This window comes from Oncorhynchus keta, chromosome 10, assembly GCF_023373465.1.
Source record: "Oncorhynchus keta strain PuntledgeMale-10-30-2019 chromosome 10, Oket_V2, whole genome shotgun sequence".
NCBI lineage: Eukaryota > Metazoa > Chordata > Actinopteri > Salmoniformes > Salmonidae > Oncorhynchus > Oncorhynchus keta.
Genome location: NC_068430.1, coordinates 79,590,062 through 79,612,686, shown reverse-complemented (window position 1 = coordinate 79,612,686; position 22,625 = coordinate 79,590,062). Strand labels below are relative to the sequence as shown.

Genomic DNA, 22,625 nt, shown 5'->3' with positions numbered 1-22,625 from the left:
ACCCTACATAGTGCACTAATTTTGACCAGTGGGCCTATGGGCCCTGTAGTGCACTACTTTTGACCAGTGGGCCTATGGGCCCTGTAGTGCACTACTTTTGACCAGTGGGCCTATGGGCCCTGTAGTGCACTACTTTTGACCAGTGGGCCTATGGGCCCTGTAGTGCACTACTTTTGACCAGTGGGCCTATGGGCCCTGTAGTGTACTACTTTTGACCAGTGGGCCTATGAGCCCTGTAGTGTACTACTTTTGACCAGTGGGCCTATGAGCCCTGTAGTGTACTACTTTTGACCAGCGGCCCTGTAGTGCACTACTTTTGACCAGTGGGCCTATGGGCCCTGTAGTGCACTACTTTTGACCAGTGGGCCTATGGGCCCTGTAGTGCACTACTTTTGACCAGTGGGCCTATGGGCCCTGTAGTGCACTACTTTTGACCAGCGGGCCTATGAGCCCTGTAGTGTACTACTTTTGACCAGTGGGCCTATGAGCCCTGTAGTGTACTACTTTTGACCAGCGGCCCTGTAGTGCACTACTTTTGACCAGCGGCCCTGTAGTGCACTATATAGGTAATACGGTAGTCTAGTACGGTCAACTAATGCCTTAACTGAACATGAAATGATAAAAACTGGCAGTTGATAAGCTGTCAATTAGAGACATTTAAACAGCATAGAATTGTTTTACACACAGTCAACAAATGGACATTATGAATGATGGTCAGTTGGGGCTCTCTTATATAAAGGATTTCATTTAAATAAATAAAAAAGACATCTTTAAAATGAACCTTTCTGATAACAGGTAAATAAGTAACATTGGAACAGGGTGAGAGGTTCATACATGATACACTTTGGTATTCACTTTATTTGACTCTGCCTCTGCTGACAAGTACAGGAAGAAATGAGAGAGATGAAGAAACAGGAAGTATTGTTTTGAAACGACAGAAGAAACAACTCTTGGAGAGAACCAACATCTCCGTTTCTCTGACTTGGTGCAGAAAGGTCCTCATGGTCGTATGAGTCTTAACGGTGCCGCCACAAAACGACACTTTCAATTCCAGCTCTTCGCTTCAACATCCCAACTGTTAGCCATCTAAGGCCCGATCCCAAATCAAGCCCTACTCACTAGCGTGTAGGGTTCAAGGGTCCATTTGGAATTGGGCCTGTCTGTACTGGTGACTGTCACCCCAGGGCTGTGGTCTGATTCTATACCCCCCCCCCAAAAAAAAGTGTTCACTCATTCACTACCCCTCATGGATTTAAAAGGAAAGGACTGGTGGAAGAGATATGCTAGTAAATCCATGGGGGATACATGAGAGCAGAGTTCAGGGAGAAGGGTATGGGATCAGAAGGTGACCCCGGATCAGAAGGTGACCCCGGATCAGTAGGTGACCCCGGATCAGAAGGTGACCCCGGATCAGAAGGTGACCCCGGATGTTATTTATTCCTGCTTCTAAAGGGCTAGTATTGTAGCCACTAGTTCCTCCCTCTACAACCTACAGCAAGGCAGCATTTCTCTCTCACCTGGCTCTACAAGGCTACAGTAGAGGTGCAGGCTTTTATTCCAGTCCAGCACTAACGAGACTGAGTCAGCCAATCAAGGCCCCAGTGATCAGTTGAATCAGGTGTCCTAGTGCTGGGTTGGAACAAAATCCTGCACCCCTACTGTAGCCCTCCAGAACCTGGAGGGAAAAAAATGCTGCCTTGCTGTAAGTTGTTGAGGGAGGAATCTACTGTTGAGGTGTCCCCCCTGAACACAAGGCTCTGTGTCTGTGTGTGTCAGGTCAATGACCCGTGTACTATATAAGCATCATGTCCAAGCATCTGTACATGACCTCTAAAATATTTTGGTCCTTTGTACACACAATGCATCGTTCACAATCCAAGTGTGAGTGTGTTTGTCTCTCTATCAGAGATAGGGAAGCTGTGTGTTCCTTGAGGAAGGGAAAGGGGTCCCTGCTGGGGGGGCTGGAGAGGTGAGGGGTGCACGCTGCCCACTGGTCCCTGCTCAGGCCTGCAGGTACTCAGGTTGCACCCTGGCCACCTTGCGGAACTCTTTGGCGTGTGTCCGTGGGCACTGCATCTCACACCAGCTGATAGGCACCATCTGGGCTCCTGAGAGGAGGGAAACAGAAATATACTACTGATAGGCACCATCTGGGCTCCTGAGAGGAGGGAAACAGAAATATACTACTGATAGACACCATCTGGGCTCCTGAGAGGAGGGAAACAGAAATATACTACTGATAGACACCATCTGGGCTCCTGAGGAGGGAAACAGAAATATACTACTGATAGGCACCATCTGGGCTCCTGAGAGGAGGGAAACAGAAATATACTACTGATAGACACCATCTGGGCTCCAGAGGAGGGAAACAGAAATATACTACTGATAGGCACCATCTGGGCTCCTGAGGAGGGAAACAGAAATATACTACTGATAGGCACCATCTGGGCTCCTGAGGAGGGAAACAGAAATATACTACTGATAGACACCATCTAGGCTCCTGAGAGGAGGGTGTAGAAAAGGCCCATGGAGTTGGTGGAATACTCCTTTAATTCATTGCCATTTACTCAGCTGGGCCAGAGGCGCTTTAATTAGGTCAGGTGGAAATGTCCGACAGATCTCAACTCCATAAAAGGAGGAAATTGCCATCGCCTGATCTCACTGCTTTCTCTTCCTTAACTCCATCTCATCCAGAAGTTCTGTGCGTCCATGAATCCACGTAAGTCCACCGACTCTTACCTTTCATCTGAATTATCAGTGGCGATCGGGAGAGTGGGCCATTCAGTTACTGTTAATAGTTATCACCGCGGAGCGCGGCTTGGAGCGCACTCTTCAAACATATTGTGTCATGTGAATTGTCAATGATCACGGCCCTACAGATCCTCATAGGCCAATTATGCAATCGATATGGTTCATGTGTATTGAAATTAATTATATGTACACATGAAGACAATTGAAAGCGTGAAATGAGAAACGTCATTGTTTGCTAACGGATTGACTTTGATCATGGGGATTATAGATTGTATAACCATTCACTGTTTGTATTCTTTCATGATTTGTGATAATTAGTTATGAGCCTAAATGACTCGCGGATGATTACTATTGACTTCTTAATGAACTGGACTGTTGAATTCCTTAACTTGTGTTAATAATGACTGATATGATTTGATCTTTGATTATGAATTTGATTGTATACATGTTATTTGTTTCCTTTGTGATGCAGCACAGACTACTCAGTAAATATACCACTTTATGGTTAAAGGAATTCCTGCCTCAGTCTCATACATTCCTCTGTCACCTGACACGTGACCACCTGTTCACCGTCACTGTCAGTCATCCTACCTGTCCAGCAACCCACACAGATTCCACTAATCTTTCAGAGGGAAACAGAAATATACTACTGATAGACACCATCTGGGCTCCTGAGAGGAGGGAAACAGAAATATACTACTGATAGACACCATCTGGGCTCCTGAGAGGAGGGAAACAGAAATATACTACTTGACAAGTGTCAGTTGGTTTCAGTTAACCAAGGCTTGTGTTAAAGAGGGTAACCTAGGGTTAAGGACAGTCCTGGGCTAAGAACAGCAGTGTTGTTGTCATGTGACCAGTCTCACCTGCTTCACTGTGGGCTACCACCACCCCCAGCTCGTTCTCTGCTGTAGTCAACAGGTAGTTGGACTGGACGTCTCCCAGGGAGATCTGGGGGTCAGGAGGTTAAAGGGCAACACTTGGAAAGGCACAGAGTCAGTCATCACATAATGAGTAGTTATTTGGGATGAAAGGTGATTCATAGATCAGGGGTTTTGTGTGTTCTGTCTGGCTGATCTCGAACATTCACAATTTAACATTTAAGCAATATGGTGAAAGCTACACTGCACTAAGGGAATAGAACCAGCCCAATATCAGTCACTGGTTGACTGTCCCTGTGTTACTACCTAGTTACTGAACTGGAAAGACTATCAAATGGAAGGATACGACTTTAGCCAGGACGATGTCTCCAGGACGGAAGCTTTTATACGTCTCCACCTGCAACAGAGGTCAAAGGTTATAGTGGTTCCCAGTCTATTACAATTAAAAAATGAGCTAAGACGGTATGACGTTATGATAAACAGTAACAGACGGTATGACGTCATGATAAACAGTAACAGACGGTATGACGTTATGATAAACAGTAACAGACGGTATGACGTCATGATAAACAGTAACAGACGGTATGACGTCATGATAAACAGTAACAGACGGTATGACGTCATGATAAACAGCAAGACGGTATGACGTCATGATAAACAGCAAGACGGTATGACGTCATGATAAACAGCAAGACGGTATGACGTCATGATAAACAGCAAGACGGTATGACGTCATGATAAACAGCAAGACGGTATGACGTCATGATAAACAGCAAGACGGTATGACGTCATGATAAACAGCAAGACGGTATGACGTCATGATAAACAGCAAGACGGTATGACGTCATGATAAACAGCAAGACGGTATGACGTCATGATAAACAGCAAGACGGTATGACGTCATGATAAACAGCAAGACGGTATGACGTCATGATAAACAGCAAGACGGTATGACGTCATGATAAACAGCAAGACGGTATGACGTCATGATAAACAGCAAGACGGTATGACGTCATGATAAACAGCAAGACGGTATGACGTCATGATAAACAGCAAGACGGTATGACGTCATGATAAACAGCAAGACGGTATGACGTCATGATAAACAGCAAGACGGTATGACGTCATGATAAACAGCAAGACGGTATGACGTCATGATAAACAGCAAGACGGTATGACGTCATGATAAACAGCAAGACGGTATGACGTCATGATAAACAGCAAGACGGTATGACGTCATGATAAACAGCAAGACGGTATGACGTCATGATAAACAGCAAGACGGTATGACGTCATGACAAACAGCAACAGACGGTATGACGTCATGACAAACAGCAACAGACGGTATGACGTCATGACAAACAGCAACAGACGGTATGACGTCGTGACAAATAGCAACAGACTATGACGTCGTGACAAACGGTATGACGTCATGACAAACAGCAACAGACTATGACGTCGTGACAAACGGTATGACGTCGTGACAAACAGCAACAGACGGTATGACGTCATGACAAACAGTAACAGACGGTATGATATTTCATGACAAACAGTAACAGACGGTATGATATTTCATGACAAACAGCAACAGACGGTATGATATTTCATGACAAACAGTAACAGACGGTATGATATTTCATAATAATATAATAATAATAATGACAAACAGTAACAGATGGGTCTATATCAGGGGTGTCAAACAAATACAGTGGGCCAAAATGTAAAACCTGAACAAAGTCACGGGCCAACATTGAACAAATTAACCTTTTAATATGGACAAACAAGTTTTGCTTTAACATTGAATATGGAACAAGACGTTACCATGACAAACATAATTTAATAGTGGATGCAAAATCGTTTCAAATGAAAAACACATCAATGGCATTCATTTATTAAATAAATAAAATTTAAATAAAAATTGTATGCCTCTTTTCTATTTGCACAAACAAAATAAACTTTTTCCACTGGCTAATAATTTTACAAATAAAATGATAATAAATCAATCAACCATTCAAGCCCATGCCTTGTAGCAAGAAAAAGTGCATAAAGAAAACGTTAATTACAGGTCTAATCTGATGTGCCCAAGCCAGATAGGCATCTCTTCTTGGATGCTAGTTCATCAAACTGGGCTCAGCTCTGAGCTGAAGAAATCCTCAGTGACAAGATGTTCATCAGTCAGACGTCGTGAGTTGTTTTGGTCATCTTCAAACAGCTATGACGTCATGACAAACAGCAGAAAAGTTGCTCACATAGATAAGTGCTGAACATGGAGAGCATCTGAGCAGCTTGGGTGCGGAGCTGAGGCATGATGAACAAACTGTGCGGCGCCCACAGCATCATACTTTGACTTCAGCGTGTCGTTGCACTGGAGTTCAATCAGCTCCATTTGGATGTTGGTTGGTGCATTTTCCACATCAACTGCGAAGGGATTACTAAGCGGTTCAAACTTGCATTTCTGGGCATCGAAGTCAAATGACAAACTCAGCAAACTGTGCGCATGGGAACACGGCGGTAGAGATCTGCGCTTTTATGGATTGGCAAAAATGGCAAGGGTTTCCTTGCAGCATCTGATTCTCCCACAGGCACAGTTTAGTTTTGAAGGCCCTCACTGCAGCGTCATGTCAATGCGCCCCCGCCCCTGAAGCTGCAGGTTCAGCGCACGAGGCTTTAGATGTCACAGACAAAGCTCACACAGGAACTTTTGCTCCCGAGCTCTGCTGTATCCTTCCCTTTGGTTTCCAGGAATTGACATATTTCCTCACGACAAACATCTGTTCAGTACTTTTCCTCTGCTTAGCCATCTCACCTCTGTGTGATACGGCACGTCTGCGTATTCAACCACACAGCCAGAAAAGATTTAAACTGGCGGTGATTTAGACCTTTGGCTCTTATAAAGTTAACTACCTGTGTTACTGTGGTCATACAGTGCTTCCTGATGTATGATGCAGTGGTAAACAGTTAGCTCACCTGCACAGTTCTCTTCCCGCATCTTCTCCCGAACCATGCCCACCAGTCCACTGACAAACCATCTGTCGTTAATCCAACGAGTTTATCCCACGGCAGCTTTATTTCAACACATTTGGAAACCTCAAAGATTTCCTTTCCTGTGGTTGTGCCATGCATTGATTTGAATCAATAGCTCCTCCGTAAACACAGATTTGAGTCCACTCCACGGATGAAGACTGACAGCTGAGCAGTATCAGATGCGTCGCAGCTCTCATCCACAGCGAGGAGAACAACAAAATCTTTTCCCTTTTCCATCAGCTGGTCATACAGATTGGTGGCAAGATCAATGTGCGATCAGCTACTGTGTTCCTGCTCGGTATGACGTTTGAAAATGCTTGTTTTTTTTTCTCTGGGCATACGAGGTCACAAACCTTCATCATGCACTTTTTCATGAACTCTCCCATTAAAGGGCCGGGCTGATTTTGGTATCTGCTGCCACTATATAACTAGCCTTTACAGCAGCCTCGCTTTGTGATGTGGCTTTTTTAAACATATTCTGTTGTGAAACCAAACTTCATCTCCTCTACTTTCTGGCTCCTTTGAGTTATGTCCAGGTCCTTGTATTTGTCATGACAAAGTGTCGTCTAATGTTGTACTCCTTACTTACAGCCACGTTGACACAAACAAGACAAACAGGTTTGTCGTTTACATATGTAAACAGATATTCTGCCTCCCACTTGTCCAGAAAGCTCCTGTTTTCTGCCTTTCTTTCGACATTTTTGGGAAGGGTTAGCTCGACAGTTGTAGCGTCTATGTTGCTATGACTACTGTCACAGAGGAGAGAGCGTTTCTGGGTCCTGTCCTGATTGACAAAACAGCAGAGCATTATGGGATTCGTAGTATTAGTGGTGAATGCACTGTATAATACCGGCGGGCCAGCTCTAGTAGTAATTTGGTATTGTCTCGCGGGCCAAATATAATTACCCCACGGGCCAAATTTGGCCCACGGGCCAGAGTTTGACACCCATGGTCTATATGATACCAAACATTATATTTTCACAATATAAAATATGTTGGTCAAACAGTGGGGGAACTTTAGATTGATTCAAAAACATACCCTGTCTTTTTCTGTTGCTCGTACATCTTCTTTCCTGTGTATATTAGTGTAGTAAACAGTAGATTAGTTTTGAAGGTTATGGCATCCTGTTCCCTATATAGTCCCAAATGGCACCCTAATCCATATATAATCCCAAATGGCACCCTATTCCCTATATAATCCCAAATGACATCATATTCCCTATATAGTCCCAAATGGTATCCTATGTAGTGTACTACTTGTGACCAGAGCCCATAGGTTGCCATCTGGACCCCAGACAAAAGTAGTGCACTGAATAGGGACTAGAGTGGCATTTGGGACACTCCATGAGAATAACAATAATAAGACAATCCCTGTTACCTGATGGTTCCTCTAAAACGGTCCTTCAGTGGTGTGGAACCAACGTAGAGGATGTGGACCTTGGCAAACCTGGGGTTGATACTGGTCACCTGGACAGGAAGGGAGACCGATCAGGGCGGTTATCAATGAGGTTAAACACACACACCTATTGTTGAGACCTTGGATCAGTGACAAGAGCACTTCATCTATCAAGCCTCAAAGGTATTCTGTCCGGTTTAATCCAGGTGATGTGGTGCTAAAAAACTGTGCACGTGGGTCCACAACAACCACCAGGGTGTACAAGAAGTTGACACGCGCACGTCAAGAGCTCCACCAACCTCACCTTACAGGTCACTATGGCTCCTACATCTGGTAGTAGCTGAGCCTCGGTTTCTCTCACCACCGAGATGACTGGTAGCTGCAGACACACACACACACACACACACACACACACACGTCAATGTAAAGACAAGGAAGGATTAAGGTGTGAACATGTTACATTTCATTCCCACAACACTGCATAATTCCTCAGGGGTTCCAAGTGAACAAACCTGGAGTGGTTTCTCTACTTCCAGGAATGTTACACAATAAATAACCATTGACATGAGTTCCACACCCACACCCAGCCCCAACTGCTTTCCCCCATGCCAATAAACCAGCCACTCCCCTCTAATCCCCTCCTCCTCCTTTCACCTCCTCTCATCGTCCCTCCCCGTCACACTTCTGATCACACCTCATAAATCACATTTCATTCAAAGCAGACACTCTTATCCAGAGCAATTTCCAGTTGTTTTTTTCCAACTAAGGTAAGTGATCCCGTGCAGCTCAGTTGGTAGAGCATGGTGCTTGGAACGCCTGGGTTGTGGGTTTGATTCCCACGAGGGACCAATATCAAAACGGATGCACTCAAGTCGCTCTGGAGAAGTGTGCTAAATTAGTCAAATTATTAAAAATGTAAGACAACCACATGTCACAAGAAGTAAAACCCCTCAATAAAGCAGCTATAATCAGCGCTAGTCAGAAAAGACAAGTGTTGTTAGTGCTTAAAAGACCAGCGCAACAGGGGTGTGTTCATTAGTGGCAGACTAGCAAAATGTTTGGCTGTTTAGTGTTTACTCTAGGAAACAAACTGAATGGGGAGGAAACTACCCGAATTTGTCCAATAGAAACTTGTTTTTTTATGCAAACGGTTTTTAAATAAATATTTAGCAAGAGACCAAATGTTTTGTGTTCTGTGACTAATGAATACACCCTGGTACACCCTGCTGTCCCAGTCTCACCTCCTCTCCTTCGTTCTTCCTGAGTACGTAGCCTGCTAGCGAGGAGTAGATGTAGCCGTGTCGTAGGTACACCCCAGTACCGGGCATACAGTCTTCTGTGCTGCATAGCCTATCACCTGCACACACACCACACAGGGAGAGAGAGATGTATACACACACAGGGAGGGAGAGAGAGATGTATACACACACAGGGAGGGAGAGAGAGAGATGTATACACACACAGGGAGGGAGAGAGAGAGATGTATACACACACAGGGAGGGAGAGAGAGAGATGTATACACACACAGGGAGGGAGAGAGAGAGATGTATACACACACAGGGAGGGAGAGAGAGAGATGTATACACACACAGGGAGGGAGAGAGAGAGATGTATACACACACAGGGAGGAGAGATGTATACACAGAGGGGAGAGAGAGATGTATACACACACAGGGAGGAGAGAGATGATACACAGACAGATGTATACACACACAGGGAGAGAGAGATGTATACACACACAGGGAGAGAGAGAGATGTATACACACACAGGGAGAGAGAGATGTATACACACACACAGGGAGAGAGAGAGATGTATACACACACAGGGAGAGAGAGAGATGTATACACACACAGGGAGAGAGAGAGATGTATACACACACAGGGAGAGAGAGAGATGTATACACACACAGGGAGAGAGAGAGATGTATACACAGACAGGGGGAGAGAGAGATGTATACACAGACAGGGAGAGAGAGATGTATACACAGACAGGGAGAGAGAGATGTATACACAGACAGGGAGAGAGAGATGTATACACAGACAGGGAGAGAGAGATGTATACACAGACAGGGAGAGAGAGATGTATACACAGACAGGGAGAGAGAGATGTATACACAGACAGGGAGAGAGAGATGTATACACAGACAGGGAGAGAGAGATGTATACACACACAGGGAGAGAGAGATGTATACACACACAGGGAGAGAGATGTATACACACACAGGGAGAGAGAGATGTATACACACACAGGGAGAGAGAGATGTATACACACACAGGGAGAGAGAGATGTATACACACACAGGGAGAGAGAGATGTATACACACACAGGGAGAGAGAGATGTATACACACACAGGGAGAGAGAGATGTATACACACACAGGGAGAGAGATGTATACACACACAGGGAGAGAGAGATGTATACACACACAGGGAGAGAGATGTATACACACACAGGGAGAGAGATGTATACACACACAGGGAGAGAGATGTATACACACACAGGGAGAGAGAGATGTATACACACACAGGGAGAGAGAGATGTATACACACACAGGGAGAGAAACATTTGTACTTTTCGCAGATATCCAGAGACTTACAGTCGCTGCTTTCAAATAAGGTAGGTAAGACAACCACTGTCATTACAAGTAAAGACAGACATGTTTCGTGTAAACAGAGTCCTGCTGATCTATCACATTTCCAATAGTAGAATATAATAATAGTCTGACAAAAACCATCAGAATCGCTAAATCACTCAAGAGGTTCTCGTCCCAGTTCCTGACAAACATATGCGTAAATCAAACGACAATCAAAATAAATCACTGCCTTTATAGTTGACATTTCACTGACATTTAGTCGACATGAGAAGTCCCCGGGGTTGATTCAACATTTGCACGTAGAGTCGATCAAAACAAGAGATGGAACGCTTGGAATTAGTGGACTCCTCGTTCGCTCCTCCCCGAGGCGGTGGGCAGGGCACTTAAAAAATGTGATGTCTTCTAGGTACTTTTCAAGCCCAACATCGCTAGCTAGACCCCACAAGCTCGTAATTTAGCAAACGATGTCATGCCTTGTACCATGTGACTAAGCATTGCGTTTGTATTTCACATAATGTGGAATAAATACACTAGGTTAGGTCACGCTAGTTAGCTAGAAAACAGTCAAATAGACTGAGTTAGTTAGCTACCTAGCTAGGCTAGAACGTAAACGAGCATGTGGTGGCACAGCACGCATTTCCCGTACTAGAAAGCTATAAATAGCAATATAACCTTCAAAAACACATTGCCTAACGTATTTGTCTAATGGTCTCAAATGTGAAAAGAATGCCATTATCAACTAATTTAAAAGTTTGTCATGTCAGACTCACCTGGAACACACAGCTTCATGGGCGACATGTTTCAAGAAGAGCAGAACGCAAGCCGATTGGATGTGACCTGTAGCTCAAGTCTTTGACGGAAAGGTTGGTCCGCCATCTTTGTTGTGGTTTTCCGGATGAAGTCAGTGTCCTGGTTCTGAGTGCATCAAGTCTAAAGCGACCTTCTCTCCGTTCCTTCACCTACACTCATTAGAACTCTCATTTAAGATGAGTGCAGACAGGGAATAAAGAACAAGAGATGTATCCAGTATCATCAATGGAAATGTTTTTGTTTTAGAGCTAATGAGAAAATAGTGCAGCCAGACAGAAACGAACAGGCAAGAGGAGAGAGAACATTTACATTACATTTAAGTCATTTAGCAGACGCTCTTATTCAGAGCGACTTACAAATTGGTGCATTCACCTTATGACATCCAGTGGAACAGCCACTTTACAATAGTGCATCTAAATCTTTTAAGGGGGGTGAGAAGGATTACTTTATCCTATCCTAGGTATTCCTTAAAGAGGTGGACTGAACAGCTGCAGGGCTCACGTTTGTTGTAATTGCTCCAGAGCTTGACTTCTGCAGGAGCTGAGTACCGGCACCTACATTTTTCTACTGCCTGAGTTCCTGTTCCTCTTATAGAATATTAGCACAAAAGTATTGTGGAGCTCCTGCAACTAAATATAAACAGTACCAGCACCCAAAATGAGTACTGGCACTTATATCAGTCCAAGTCCAGCACTAAATTGCAGCATACATGTAATCAGCTCAACTCTGCCAAGTCAAGAAATATGCAGCTTGTGAAACAGACAAGGGACACAGTCATTTGACAGCTCATAAATAATAAGATGAATCTGTATTTATTCCACACAGAACATGAAGCACAGGTCAACAACATGGAATTAGAATGAGTGGAAGGAGTATAGAACCTCTCCTGAATGAGGACGCCCATTCTACCCATTCTAATTCTATGGTCAGCAGTACAGTACAGAACAAGTCCGCCTGCCCCTTTTAACAATAACCACCAGAACCATGATAACATACTGTTGCCGTAGAGATACAACAATAACAATGAGATTCAATGTTTTCTTTTTCAAACGTGCCCGTCAATGTTTACATACATGTTCACTCAGTGCAAAACTACATGGCAGTAGAAAGCACACTTTCTATCATTTTCCACATTTAGATAAATACTATATATGATGGTCCTGATTCTGTGTTTCTGGATACTGTAAATGCTCTATTAGCTGGTCCCTATCTGTGTGTTTTTGGATACTGTAAATGCTCTATTAGCTGGTCCCTATCTGTGTGTTTCTGGATACTGTAAATGCTCTATTAGCTGGTCCCTATCTGTGTGTTTCTGGATACTGTAAATGCTCTATTAGCTGGTCCCTGTCTGTGTGTTTCTGGATACTGTAAATGCTCTATTAGCTGGTCCCTATCTGTGTGTTTTTGGATACTGTAAATACCCTATTAGCTGGTCCCTATCTGTGTGTTTTTGGTCAACTCAAACAATCTTGATCAACTCATATGATGATCCGTACAATCCAGTATTACTGATTCCTATTGGCTGTGTAATACTGACATCTCAATGTGCCGGAAAGCAAAGACCTATCAAATCCACCTATAGTGTAATGTGATGTGTGTGTTTGTGTGTATTTGAAGTGTATGTGTGTGTTATATACACATATCTGTCTATGTGTAAACATGATAATGTAATGTCACGCTGTGTGAGTGATTATTATCATTATAACGTGTCCTAGCCGCACTGACACCTCCTGACCACGCGGGGGCGCTGTGTCTATTTCTTGGCCTTGCCCTGGGCAGCCACAGCCTCCATGGCCTTCTTCACTGTCTCCTCGTCTCCCAGGAACTGCATGGGCCCTACAGGCTTCAGGTTCTTGTCCAGTTCATACAGGATGGGGATCCCTGTAGGCAGGTTGAGCTCCATGATGGCCTCCTCTGACATACCTGGAAGTCAACAACAAGTCAACAATAACAATCAGAAAAACCACAATATCAGTAACATACCATTACTCTGGCATGACCACTGGAACATGAGTAAACGTTGAGATGTAGGGAGGTTCTTTCTCCCTCTCTCTCTCCCCCTTCCTCTATCCATCCCCACCCCACTGCCCCTAGTGACCTACCCTCCAGGTGCTTGACAATGCCTCTGAGACTGTTGCCGTGGGCGGCGATGAGAACCCTCTTCCCGTCCTTGATTTGGGGCACGATTTCATCGTTCCAGAAGGGCAGCGCCCGGGCAATAGTGTCCTTCAGGCTCTCACAGGACGGCAGCTGATCCCCCGTCAGGTCGCCATAGCGACGGTCCTGCAGGAAAGAGAATGTTAGTGCTGCAAAGTCAAACCCTGTTAGTCCAAGTCTGTATCGCTGACACCATGATGTCTAATCACAGAATATGAGTTCAGTGATGTTGTAGATGTGTGTATGCCTCCATGTGCATTCTTCTATGTGTATGCTTCTGTGTGTGTACCTCTGTGTGCGTACGTGCGTGCCTGTATCCGTATCCCCTGTGTGTGTACCTCTGTGTGTGTGCGTATGTGCGTGCCTGTATCCGTATCCCCTGTGTGTGTACCTCTGTGTGTGTGCGTATGTGCGTGCCTGTCTGTATCCGTATCCCCTGTGTGTGTATGTGTGTCCGCATCCCTCTCACCTGGCTGATGTTGTTGTAGAAGTTGTGCTCCTCCTCCATGGGAGGAGGCGGGGTGTCATAGCTCCTCCTCCAGATCTTAACCTGGGCCTCGCCGTGCTTCTCCGCTGTCTCTGCCTTGTTGAGCCCCGTCAGGCCTCCGTAGTGGCGCTCGTTGAGGCGCCAGGTGCGGTGGACAGGAAGCCACATCTGGTCGATCCCGTCCAGGACCAACCACAGAGTCCGGATGGCTCTCTTCAGGACTGATGTGTAACACACATCAAACTCATAGCCAGCATCTGAGGAGAGAGAGAGAGAGTAGGGCTTAGAGAGAGAGAGTGTGTGTGTGTGTGTGGGGGTGGAGTTCTTTACTTGTGGGTACATCTTAAGTCTCAAGTGGTTTCCTCGTCTCCTTTCCTTCATCTGCACAGAGGTGAAAGAATGACAGGTTACAGTAAATAGCTGGTAGGAATCCACCACCACCATATTATTTATGCAGGTGAAGGAAAGGAGACAAGGAGAGGAGTCCACTTCAGACTATTGAGATGCACCCTTATTTCTTATTTTGGGGGCGAGTTGCTTTAGGCTATCCAGGCTAGGCTATAATGCTAGGCTATAAGCCAAACACAACCTCAATTTGACCACCTACACTACAGAGAGAACAGACATGCTTTCAGGTTGTAGGGGCTGATAACAGTTCACATTATGCCACCGGGAAAGTCCTTCAAGTGATGGTTTAGATAATGCCGCAGTGACACAACTACCTGTTTCCTCAAGCCGCGCCTTGCGTAACGTGAATAGCCTGCCCTACTATCTGTCAGCAAAACTCTCCATTGCCCTCCATGCCCCGTCTTAATCATACGAGAGAACGAAAGAGAGATACATTATACTGTGTAACATTATAGACCGGGTCACCTTTTAGCGCCTGTCCTCCTCTCTTCGCCTCCTGCTCCCCGGTTTCACTGAGGTCCGCGTCGAACCATCCGCAGAAGCGGTTCTCCTGGTTCCAGCAGCTCTCTCCATGACGGATCAGAACCAACTTGTACGCAGCCATCTCGAATCCGTGACGTTTGAATCGACCTCCGCTGTATTTTCGGGAATTTAAGAGCAACAATCTTGTTGTCAAATGCGGAGAAAATCCCCGCAGTAGTGTCGTGGCTGATATGAAATGAGGATTCGGTTCGAGAGGTTACCTAGGCTGGCTGTTCTGTTGTGAACTTGAAAGCTCCTTCTGAGTAATGTCGACAGACTTCCTGCCGCGCTAGACCAATCAGAAACCCTCTCGTGTGCGGTACGGAGGAGGCGAACGCGCAGTGGAGCACGTCAGCCAGTGATGTTCAGTGGATCGAAAGCACAGTAGCCTAGGCGACCATCGTATCACAGTGATGAAATTTTAGGCCTATGTTTGGTGTATGTGTAGTATTGAGTTACTTTATGGGTAACCTATTATTGTATTGCTTGTTTTTATATGTATTAAAGGCTACTAATATGCTGCCATATCTTCCTCTCTCTGTCCCTTGCATGAAAAAGGAAGTTTATTATGTCACAATATAAGGCCATGATAATGACACATTCTTTTTGTATTGAAACAACTTTATTGATAACTCATTTCAAAAGAGATCTGCAACAACCACCTGATACCAATCTATCCAATCTGACAGCAGACTGTAAGGGTGGCAGTCACCATTGTGTAAAGAGAACCGTAGAAACTTGGTATGCAAGCAAGTGTCCAATCATTGAGTCTTGTAGAGCGGCAGTCTCCTGTGGAGTCGTGACTTGGTCTTCCGTCTGAATCGTCCCAGCTGCTCTCTGTACTCCCTGTGGAGCATGGGAACATAGCCACGCGGCTCACACAGCTCCTAGAAAGGCAGATAAATAGACAGGCAGACAGACAAGCAGGCAGACAGATTGAAAGACTTACAAACAGACAGACAGACAGACAGACAGACAGGCAGACAGATTGAAAGACTTACAGACAGACAGACAGACAGACAGGCAGACAGAGGAACAGAGGGAAAATGCATTGAAAGCTTTTATGAATAGGCTGAATAGAAGATTATTTGGAAATGAATATCCCCCCTAAATGTCTAAATCATGGGGGTGGGGGTCATGGCTGAGACCTTCAGGGTTGTGTCAACAACACTCTGCGTTGTAACTAGAAACAATGCTCTTGTTTATTCAGAGAGTCAAGGGAAAATGAGAAATGCTTAAAAGACAGTTTGTAATTCACTGCTCTGAGACATCGAATATGAAGAAGATACTGTTTCACTTCGTAGTGATTTTAGTACAATACCTCTAGCAACCTTGTCAATAGGTGAAGCTCTTGGACTGACAGGGATCCAGGCTCAAGTGTCAGTCGTAACTATCCCTCCCCCCTAAAATTTGCTACACTATTATAAGTAGGAAGTATACATTGATTATGAAGAAACTGTCCTATTACATCTCAGTTTAAGACCTGCTTCATAATGTAGCGACTGGACAACCCTCTTGGCGTAACACTGGTTAAGTTGTTGTAGTGACAGCGATTGGAGCTACCCCTGAATTCGCTACAATGATGTACTTAGGAACCGTACCGGGTAGCAGGAGTAGAAGTGTCTGTAGCCCCCCTCCAGCAGGTACAGCTCAGGGTAGAAGAGCTGAGGGTAGAGGGAGGCATGGAGCGCTCTGTCCAGCTCTCTCAGGTAATGACATCTACAGGGGAAAGGTGAGAACAGCCAGTATCAGGATCCAGAAGTTGTGTATGTTTGTGGGATGAGGGGGTGCATGCAGCGTGTGGGTGGGAATGTGTGTGTGTTTCTCTGTTTGTGAGTGTGTGTGTTGTTCTCTTACAGACGTGGGCCCCTCTCTGACGAGAACTCGCAGTGGAACACAATCAGTTTCCGTGGCGATGACCCCTCCATGGGTGACCCCTGTTCTGGTGGCGTGGTACCACTTCCGGGTGAATGTGACTGTGAGCTGGACCTCTGTAACACTCCACCCATGGAAGTACCACTGACGCCTGGATCTGGAGCCTGTCCAGGGGGGCTGGTGGGAGCTCTGCCCCAGGAGGAGAGCTGGTAGAGGGCAGGAATCTGGAGTAAAGCCCCCTGGATCTGAGCCTCGGTGTGGAGGTTGTCTGCCCCCTATGGGACACATGGAGAACAACATAAATATAGAAATGTATATATAGTACCAGTCAAAGGTTTGGACACACCTACTCATTCAAGGGTTTTTCTTTATTTTTAAAATATTTTCTACATTGCAGAATAATATTGAAGACATCAAAACTATGAAATAACACATATGGAATCATGTAGTAACCAAAAAAGTATTAAACAAATAAAAATATATATTAGATTCTTCAAAGTAGCCACCCTTTGCCTTGATGACAGCTTTGCACACTCTTGGCATTCTCTCAACCAGATTCACCTGGAATGCTTTTCCAACAGTCTTGAAGGAGTTCCCACAGCACTCCATTACTCTCCTTTTTGGTCAAATAGCCCGTACACAGCTGGAGATGTGTTGGGTCATTGTACTGTTGAAAAACAAATGACAATCCCAGTAAGCGCAAACCAGATGGGATGGTGTATCACTGCAGAATGCTGTGGTAGCCATACTGGTTAAGTAAGTGTGCCTTGAATTCTAAATAAATCACAGAGAGTGTCACCAGCAATGCACCCCCACACCATCACACCCCCTCCTCCATGCTTAACGGTGGGAACAACATGCGGAGATCATCCATTCACCTACTCTGTGTCTCACAAAGACACGGCGGTTGGAACCAAAACTCTCAAATTTGGACTCATACTATCAAAGGACAGATTTCCACCGGTCTAATGTCCATTGCTCGTGTTTCTTCGGCCAAGCATGTCTCTTCTTATTTTTTGTGTCATTTATTTGGGCTGCAATTTCTGAGGCTGGTAACTCTAATGAGTTTATCCTATGCAGCAGAGGTAACTCTGGGTCTTCCTTTCCTGTGGCGGTCCTCATGAGAGCTAGTGTCATCATAGTGCTTCATGGTTTTTGCGACTGCACATGAAGAAACTTTCAAAGGTCTTGAAATGTGTTAAAGTAATGATGGACTGTAATTTCTCTTTGCTTATTTGAGCTGTTTTTGCCATAATATGGACTTGGTCTTTTACCAAATAGGGCTATCTTCTGTATACCTTGTCACAACACAACACAACTGATTGGCTCAAACGCATTAAGAAGGAAAGAAATTCCACAAATTAACTTTGAACAAGGCACACCTGTTAATTGAAATTAAATACATTAAATACCACCTCATGAAGCTGGTTGAGAGAATGCCAATAGTGTGCAAAGCTGTCATCAAGGCAAAGGGTGGCTACTTTGAATAATCTCAAATATAACATATATTTTGATTTGATTTGTTAAACACTTTTTTGGTTACTACATGATTCCATATGTGTTATTTCATAGTGTTGATGTCTTCACTATTATTCTACAATGTAGAAAATAGTCAAAATAAAGAAAAACACTTGAATGTGTAGGTGTGTCCAAACGTTTGACTGGTACTGTATATATATATATCATAATAAACCAAAACCTTGACCATAATATTAATGAAATGTATTTTATTATACATAATAAGTTAACAACTGACTGGTCTGATAATTTATAACCTATTGTATGGGCCTGCTCATCTGAGTCCTCTACATATATATATATATACAGTATGTGTGTCTAGAGGACTCTGATGAGCAGGCCTATACAATAGGTTATAAGTTATCAGACCAGTCAGTCGTTAACTTATTATGTATAATAAAATACATTTCATCAATATTATGGTCAAGGTTTTGGTTTATTTCTCTATTTAGTTTACTCAAAAAACATCACCCTGATGTGTCCACCGTGGTACTCATAAGGGTAGCGACAGTCTATGATGAGGAAGTCTCCCACTGTACCACTGTACTGTCCTCTTAGCAGAGACGCCACCTGCAGGCCATCAGGAGAAATGCACCTCCAGTTTACCACAGCAACGGTAACAACCTGGCAACAGTACGAGCAGGAGACAACCCTCTAGATACCATCGCTAACAGGATGTTGAAGTCCAATAAGCAGTGTTGTAGTCCACATATGTATCTGATGTAGATATCCTTTATGATTATGATGAAGAGGATGAAGGAGAATATAGAGAGAACATAGAGAGTGGGAGTGGAGGAACAAGGAAAGGAAGGAAGAAAGGAAGGAAGGAAGGAAGGAAGGAAGGAAGGAAGGAAGGAAGGAAGGAAGGAAGGAAGGAGAGATGGAGGATAGGAGAGGACTTACTGTTTGGGCTGAGATGCAGTGAAGATCCTGGTGTTCCACTCTCTCTACTGGTAACAGTAGTGGCTGTGGACACACACACACACACACACACACACACACACACACACACACACACACACACACACACACACACACACACATTAAATATATTGTTCTAGCACAGCACTAACACACCTGATTCAGCCAATCAAGGGCGTGTCCTAGCCTACTATCATCCAGCTGGAAAAAATATATGTTTTTTTACAACGTTGTGAAAATGTTGATGTGAGGTTGCACACCTTGCTGTAATCTCCTGTCAGGGTGTGGTCCTCCATGGTAGAACCCAGGAGGCTACTGGGAGGGAAATGCCGCCTCCTGGCCCTGACCCGCCGTACAGAGAGCAATGCCTGATGAGATACATTGCTTTTAACCAGACTTCATGAAACTAATATGACACAAATGGGGCCCAGGGTTATAGGGGGATCCTATGTTTATCATTCTCTACCCTCCTCCCCGACGTGTGGACTTGTATGTAGGGGTGAAAACTTCAGGGAGCATGGTGGAACACTGCAAATGGATCTCACCTCAACATCTGGCAGCTCCACGTCACCCTGACGGACACGCAAGGCTCCGCCTCCTGGCGGGGAACTCTGACCTTGACATCTGAGACCCCTGACCCCTGGGTCTGGCCTCTGAACTGCAGCGCTGCAGAACCGGGTCGACAGCTTCACACGCAGACGCTTCTGGACAACCAGAACCAGAACATCACATGATGATGTTCCTGAATATAGATAGTTTTTCCAGTCAGGTCACATGATGATGTTCCTGAATATAGTTAGAGCCCAGAGTTGTTCCAGTCAGGTCACTCTGTTCCAATTCCAGGGCCTTATTGATTATTATTCCCTCAGTTTCTGTGTAAATACTCACCATTTTAGGAGCAGAACATGCAGGGGAGAGAAACCTATAAAGTAAATGGTACAATGATTGAAAATGTAATTCAGACAGCAGACAGGAGGCTGCTGAGGGAAGGACGGCTCCTAATAATGTCTGGAATGGAGTCAATGGAATGATATCAAACACATGGAAACTATGTGTCTGATGTGTTCCATACCATTCCATTCATTCCGTTCCAGCCATTACTATGAGCCGTCCTCCCCAATTAAGGGGTCACCAGACACCTGTTATTTGTAGGCACCTAATAATCACTTAGCAATTTTTGCTTATAGAATCCATGTGTCCTCACCTCTCTCCCCTTCTCCTGTTCCCGGAGTCTGTTAGGACATTACCTACATAGAGAGAATATTGTGGGGGAAAAAATCTGATTTAAAATCTTTGAGAATTATTTATTTATCAAAAGGAAAGCTACACATGTAAATGATTTTACAAACTGAAAAGTCATGCTCAACATAAGATATACAGAGATTTGAATTCTGGACAAACTGGATTTAAATCTCAATGTTTTTGTCCCAAATTGCACCCTATATAGTGCACTACCTTTGACAGGGGCCTACATAGGGCTCTAGTCAGAAGTAGAGCACTATGTCGGGAACAGTGTCCCATTTGAGATTGAACCAATAGTTCTGCCTCTGGTGCATTCTAACTCTACCCAGCGTCATCAAGCCATGAGGAACCGCTAATCATTCATTGGGATATTTCCCCGTCTGTCATCCAGAGCTTGCCCAGACCTGTCGGCGTCTCGCCTCCCTGGGGGGCAAGCCCTCTGCCACAAGTCGAACCCGGCGTGGGCCCAGGGGGACTGGGAGTCACTAGCTCCGGCGTCAGTCGCAGCTTTCTGCGCGGGGTGTCGCTGTGGAGTATGAAATTGAAGTTTGTTTTTTATTAACTAACCAAGATCAAAAGATGTTCAACTATATAACAACTGGATTTGATAGTCTCCAGTCGCTCTGTTACGCACAACGTCCCAAAGTGCCCACATTGTATTACTTATATTATTCCACATCTCCTAGCCTACACATAGCTTTCTTTAGCTTTTAAGTAACCGTGATAACTGTGTGTGTACTCACGCGCCGTCGTGGCATCGGAGACTATTTAGGCTGAAGGAGAGCTCGGATACAGGTGAGGGTCCGGTGCCCGGTGAAGGTGACAAGCTCCAAACGGGCTCGTTGTGTGACTGACCCGGTAGTGCGTCTCCCGGAGAGATTTCATTCCCAAGTACATTGAATGTCTCCATTCCTCGTCGCCTATTCTATCAGAAAACAAGAGCAACGAATTATGCTTATTTAGAAGTAATCAAGATGTGCCTCAATTATGTTAAAGGTCATGTGTAAAACTACAATCATGCGTCAAATTAGAACCAGCGAACATACCTAAGTCTACACAATATGCATACTATCAAGATACACTATTTGCGAAAAGCTTTTCCAAAAGTGTTCCCACGTCTCACCTGTGTGATGATGATTATGTTATGGGTCTCCATCCTACCATCACAGCAGAGATGTTTCATTCAGCCCCTTCCCCGTGGCAACCGTGGTTGCTACAACAAGCCAGCTAGACCGGGCATGCATGGGGCACGTCACCGCCACCCTCACCAACCAAGCGGCCCTGTTTATCTCCCATTTCTCCCAAAGTGTTTACTTGTTCACTTCCCTTCACTGATTTGAAAGGAAATTACTAATAAATATACTGTTGGTTATGTTTAGCCTATACCCATACAGTCCTTTAATTAATACTTATAGAAACTCTCCCTCTATCCCATCCTCCACTTATCCAGTGCTTTTAGATTTGTGGGAAGTAGTGAACGAGTGCAGACTTCAGTAGAAAGGAGATGGGACGCAAGCATAGCGGAGTCACCAACCCCAAACACTGACCCGCCAGGCCGCCACCCACGGTGACTGTGTTGGTGGTGGTTCGTTCCCGTGGTAACCTATCCGCGGGATGATGCGGCATTTGTTGTTATTATGAGGAGCTCCTTCACCTCATGGGGCATATTAAGTTACACAACACAAAAACAATACAAAATTACACAATTGCCTTCAGGCTAAGTACGAAAAATATATGTTGAGACTTCCAAAAGGTGGCCTTTGTCCTTCACTGAATAGTAGGCTAAAGTTGGTGATATAAAGGTGTTTGGATGTATGAAGATATAATGCGATTTTAGGCATTTCATGTTATCATCATTTCTGACACAAGGCCTATCTGAGACTAACTAGACACTGTTTCATTATCTATCAACTTCCTGGTTAAATAAGAAATTACATTCTAATTCTTCTCCCTCTGGAAATGAATTAATTTGGTCATCATTTACCACTAGTCCATTAGTCTGCAGCCATTCTACAAAATCTATAGCCTCGGGCCCTATA

The 22,625-nt window shown here is 44.6% G+C and overlaps 3 protein-coding genes and 1 long non-coding RNA gene across 19 annotated transcripts; 1 reads left to right on the top strand and 3 right to left on the bottom strand.

Moving 5' to 3' along the window:
• Nucleotides 1-820: 820 nt before the first annotated feature.
• exosc1 (exosome component 1) lies at nt 821-11,584 on the bottom strand. 4 transcript variants are annotated; one of them, XM_052528124.1, is made up of 8 exons: nt 11,417-11,584; nt 9,294-9,409; nt 8,357-8,431; nt 8,035-8,123; nt 7,696-7,729; nt 3,979-4,029; nt 3,618-3,702; nt 821-2,158 (listed from the first exon to the last, which is right to left on the bottom strand). In XM_052528124.1, exons 1-8 carry the CDS (start codon nt 11,442-11,444, stop codon nt 1,869-1,871), a joined length of 768 nt encoding a protein of 255 aa, XP_052384084.1. In that variant the 5' UTR covers nt 11,445-11,584; the 3' UTR covers nt 821-1,868. The 4 variants fall into 4 exon arrangements, with proteins under 4 accessions (XP_052384084.1, XP_035618753.1, XP_052384083.1 ...); XM_035762860.2 differs by having other exon boundaries at nt 821-2,108; XM_052528123.1 differs by lacking the exon at nt 11,417-11,584 and adding an exon at nt 10,900-11,354.
• On the top strand, nt 9,326-10,893 carry LOC127932465 (uncharacterized). Of its 6 annotated transcripts, none has more exons than XR_008145442.1 (3): nt 9,326-9,440; nt 9,947-10,442; nt 10,565-10,893. It is a non-coding gene; the product is annotated as an uncharacterized LOC127932465 (long non-coding RNA). The 6 variants fall into 6 exon arrangements; XR_008145441.1 differs by having other exon boundaries at nt 9,919-10,442; XR_008145440.1 differs by having other exon boundaries at nt 9,891-10,442.
• A 668-nt stretch (nt 11,585-12,252) lies between the features above and the next one.
• Nucleotides 12,253-15,282, bottom strand: LOC118376172 (phosphoglycerate mutase 1). The gene is made up of 4 exons (XM_052528125.1): nt 14,974-15,282; nt 14,083-14,357; nt 13,559-13,739; nt 12,253-13,379 (listed from the first exon to the last, which is right to left on the bottom strand). The coding sequence occupies exons 1-4, from the start codon at nt 15,110-15,112 to the stop codon at nt 13,210-13,212; spliced, it is 765 nt and encodes a 254-aa protein (XP_052384085.1). The 5' UTR covers nt 15,113-15,282; the 3' UTR covers nt 12,253-13,209.
• Nucleotides 15,283-15,630: 348 nt separating this feature from the next.
• On the bottom strand, nt 15,631-22,103 carry cdc25d (cell division cycle 25 homolog d). 8 transcript variants are annotated; one of them, XM_052528113.1, is made up of 12 exons: nt 21,710-22,087; nt 21,330-21,511; nt 20,991-21,112; nt 20,549-20,591; nt 20,233-20,266; nt 19,890-20,048; nt 19,605-19,712; nt 19,327-19,389; nt 18,895-19,047; nt 16,888-17,180; nt 16,632-16,749; nt 15,631-15,917 (listed from the first exon to the last, which is right to left on the bottom strand). In XM_052528113.1, the coding sequence occupies exons 1-12, from the start codon at nt 21,767-21,769 to the stop codon at nt 15,792-15,794; spliced, it is 1,461 nt and encodes a 486-aa protein (XP_052384073.1). In that variant the 5' UTR covers nt 21,770-22,087; the 3' UTR covers nt 15,631-15,791. The 8 variants fall into 8 exon arrangements, with proteins under 8 accessions (XP_052384073.1, XP_052384076.1, XP_052384074.1 ...); XM_052528116.1 differs by having other exon boundaries at nt 21,330-21,506; nt 21,710-22,085; XM_052528114.1 differs by having other exon boundaries at nt 18,895-18,993; nt 21,710-22,083.
• Nucleotides 22,104-22,625: the final 522 nt, after the last annotated feature.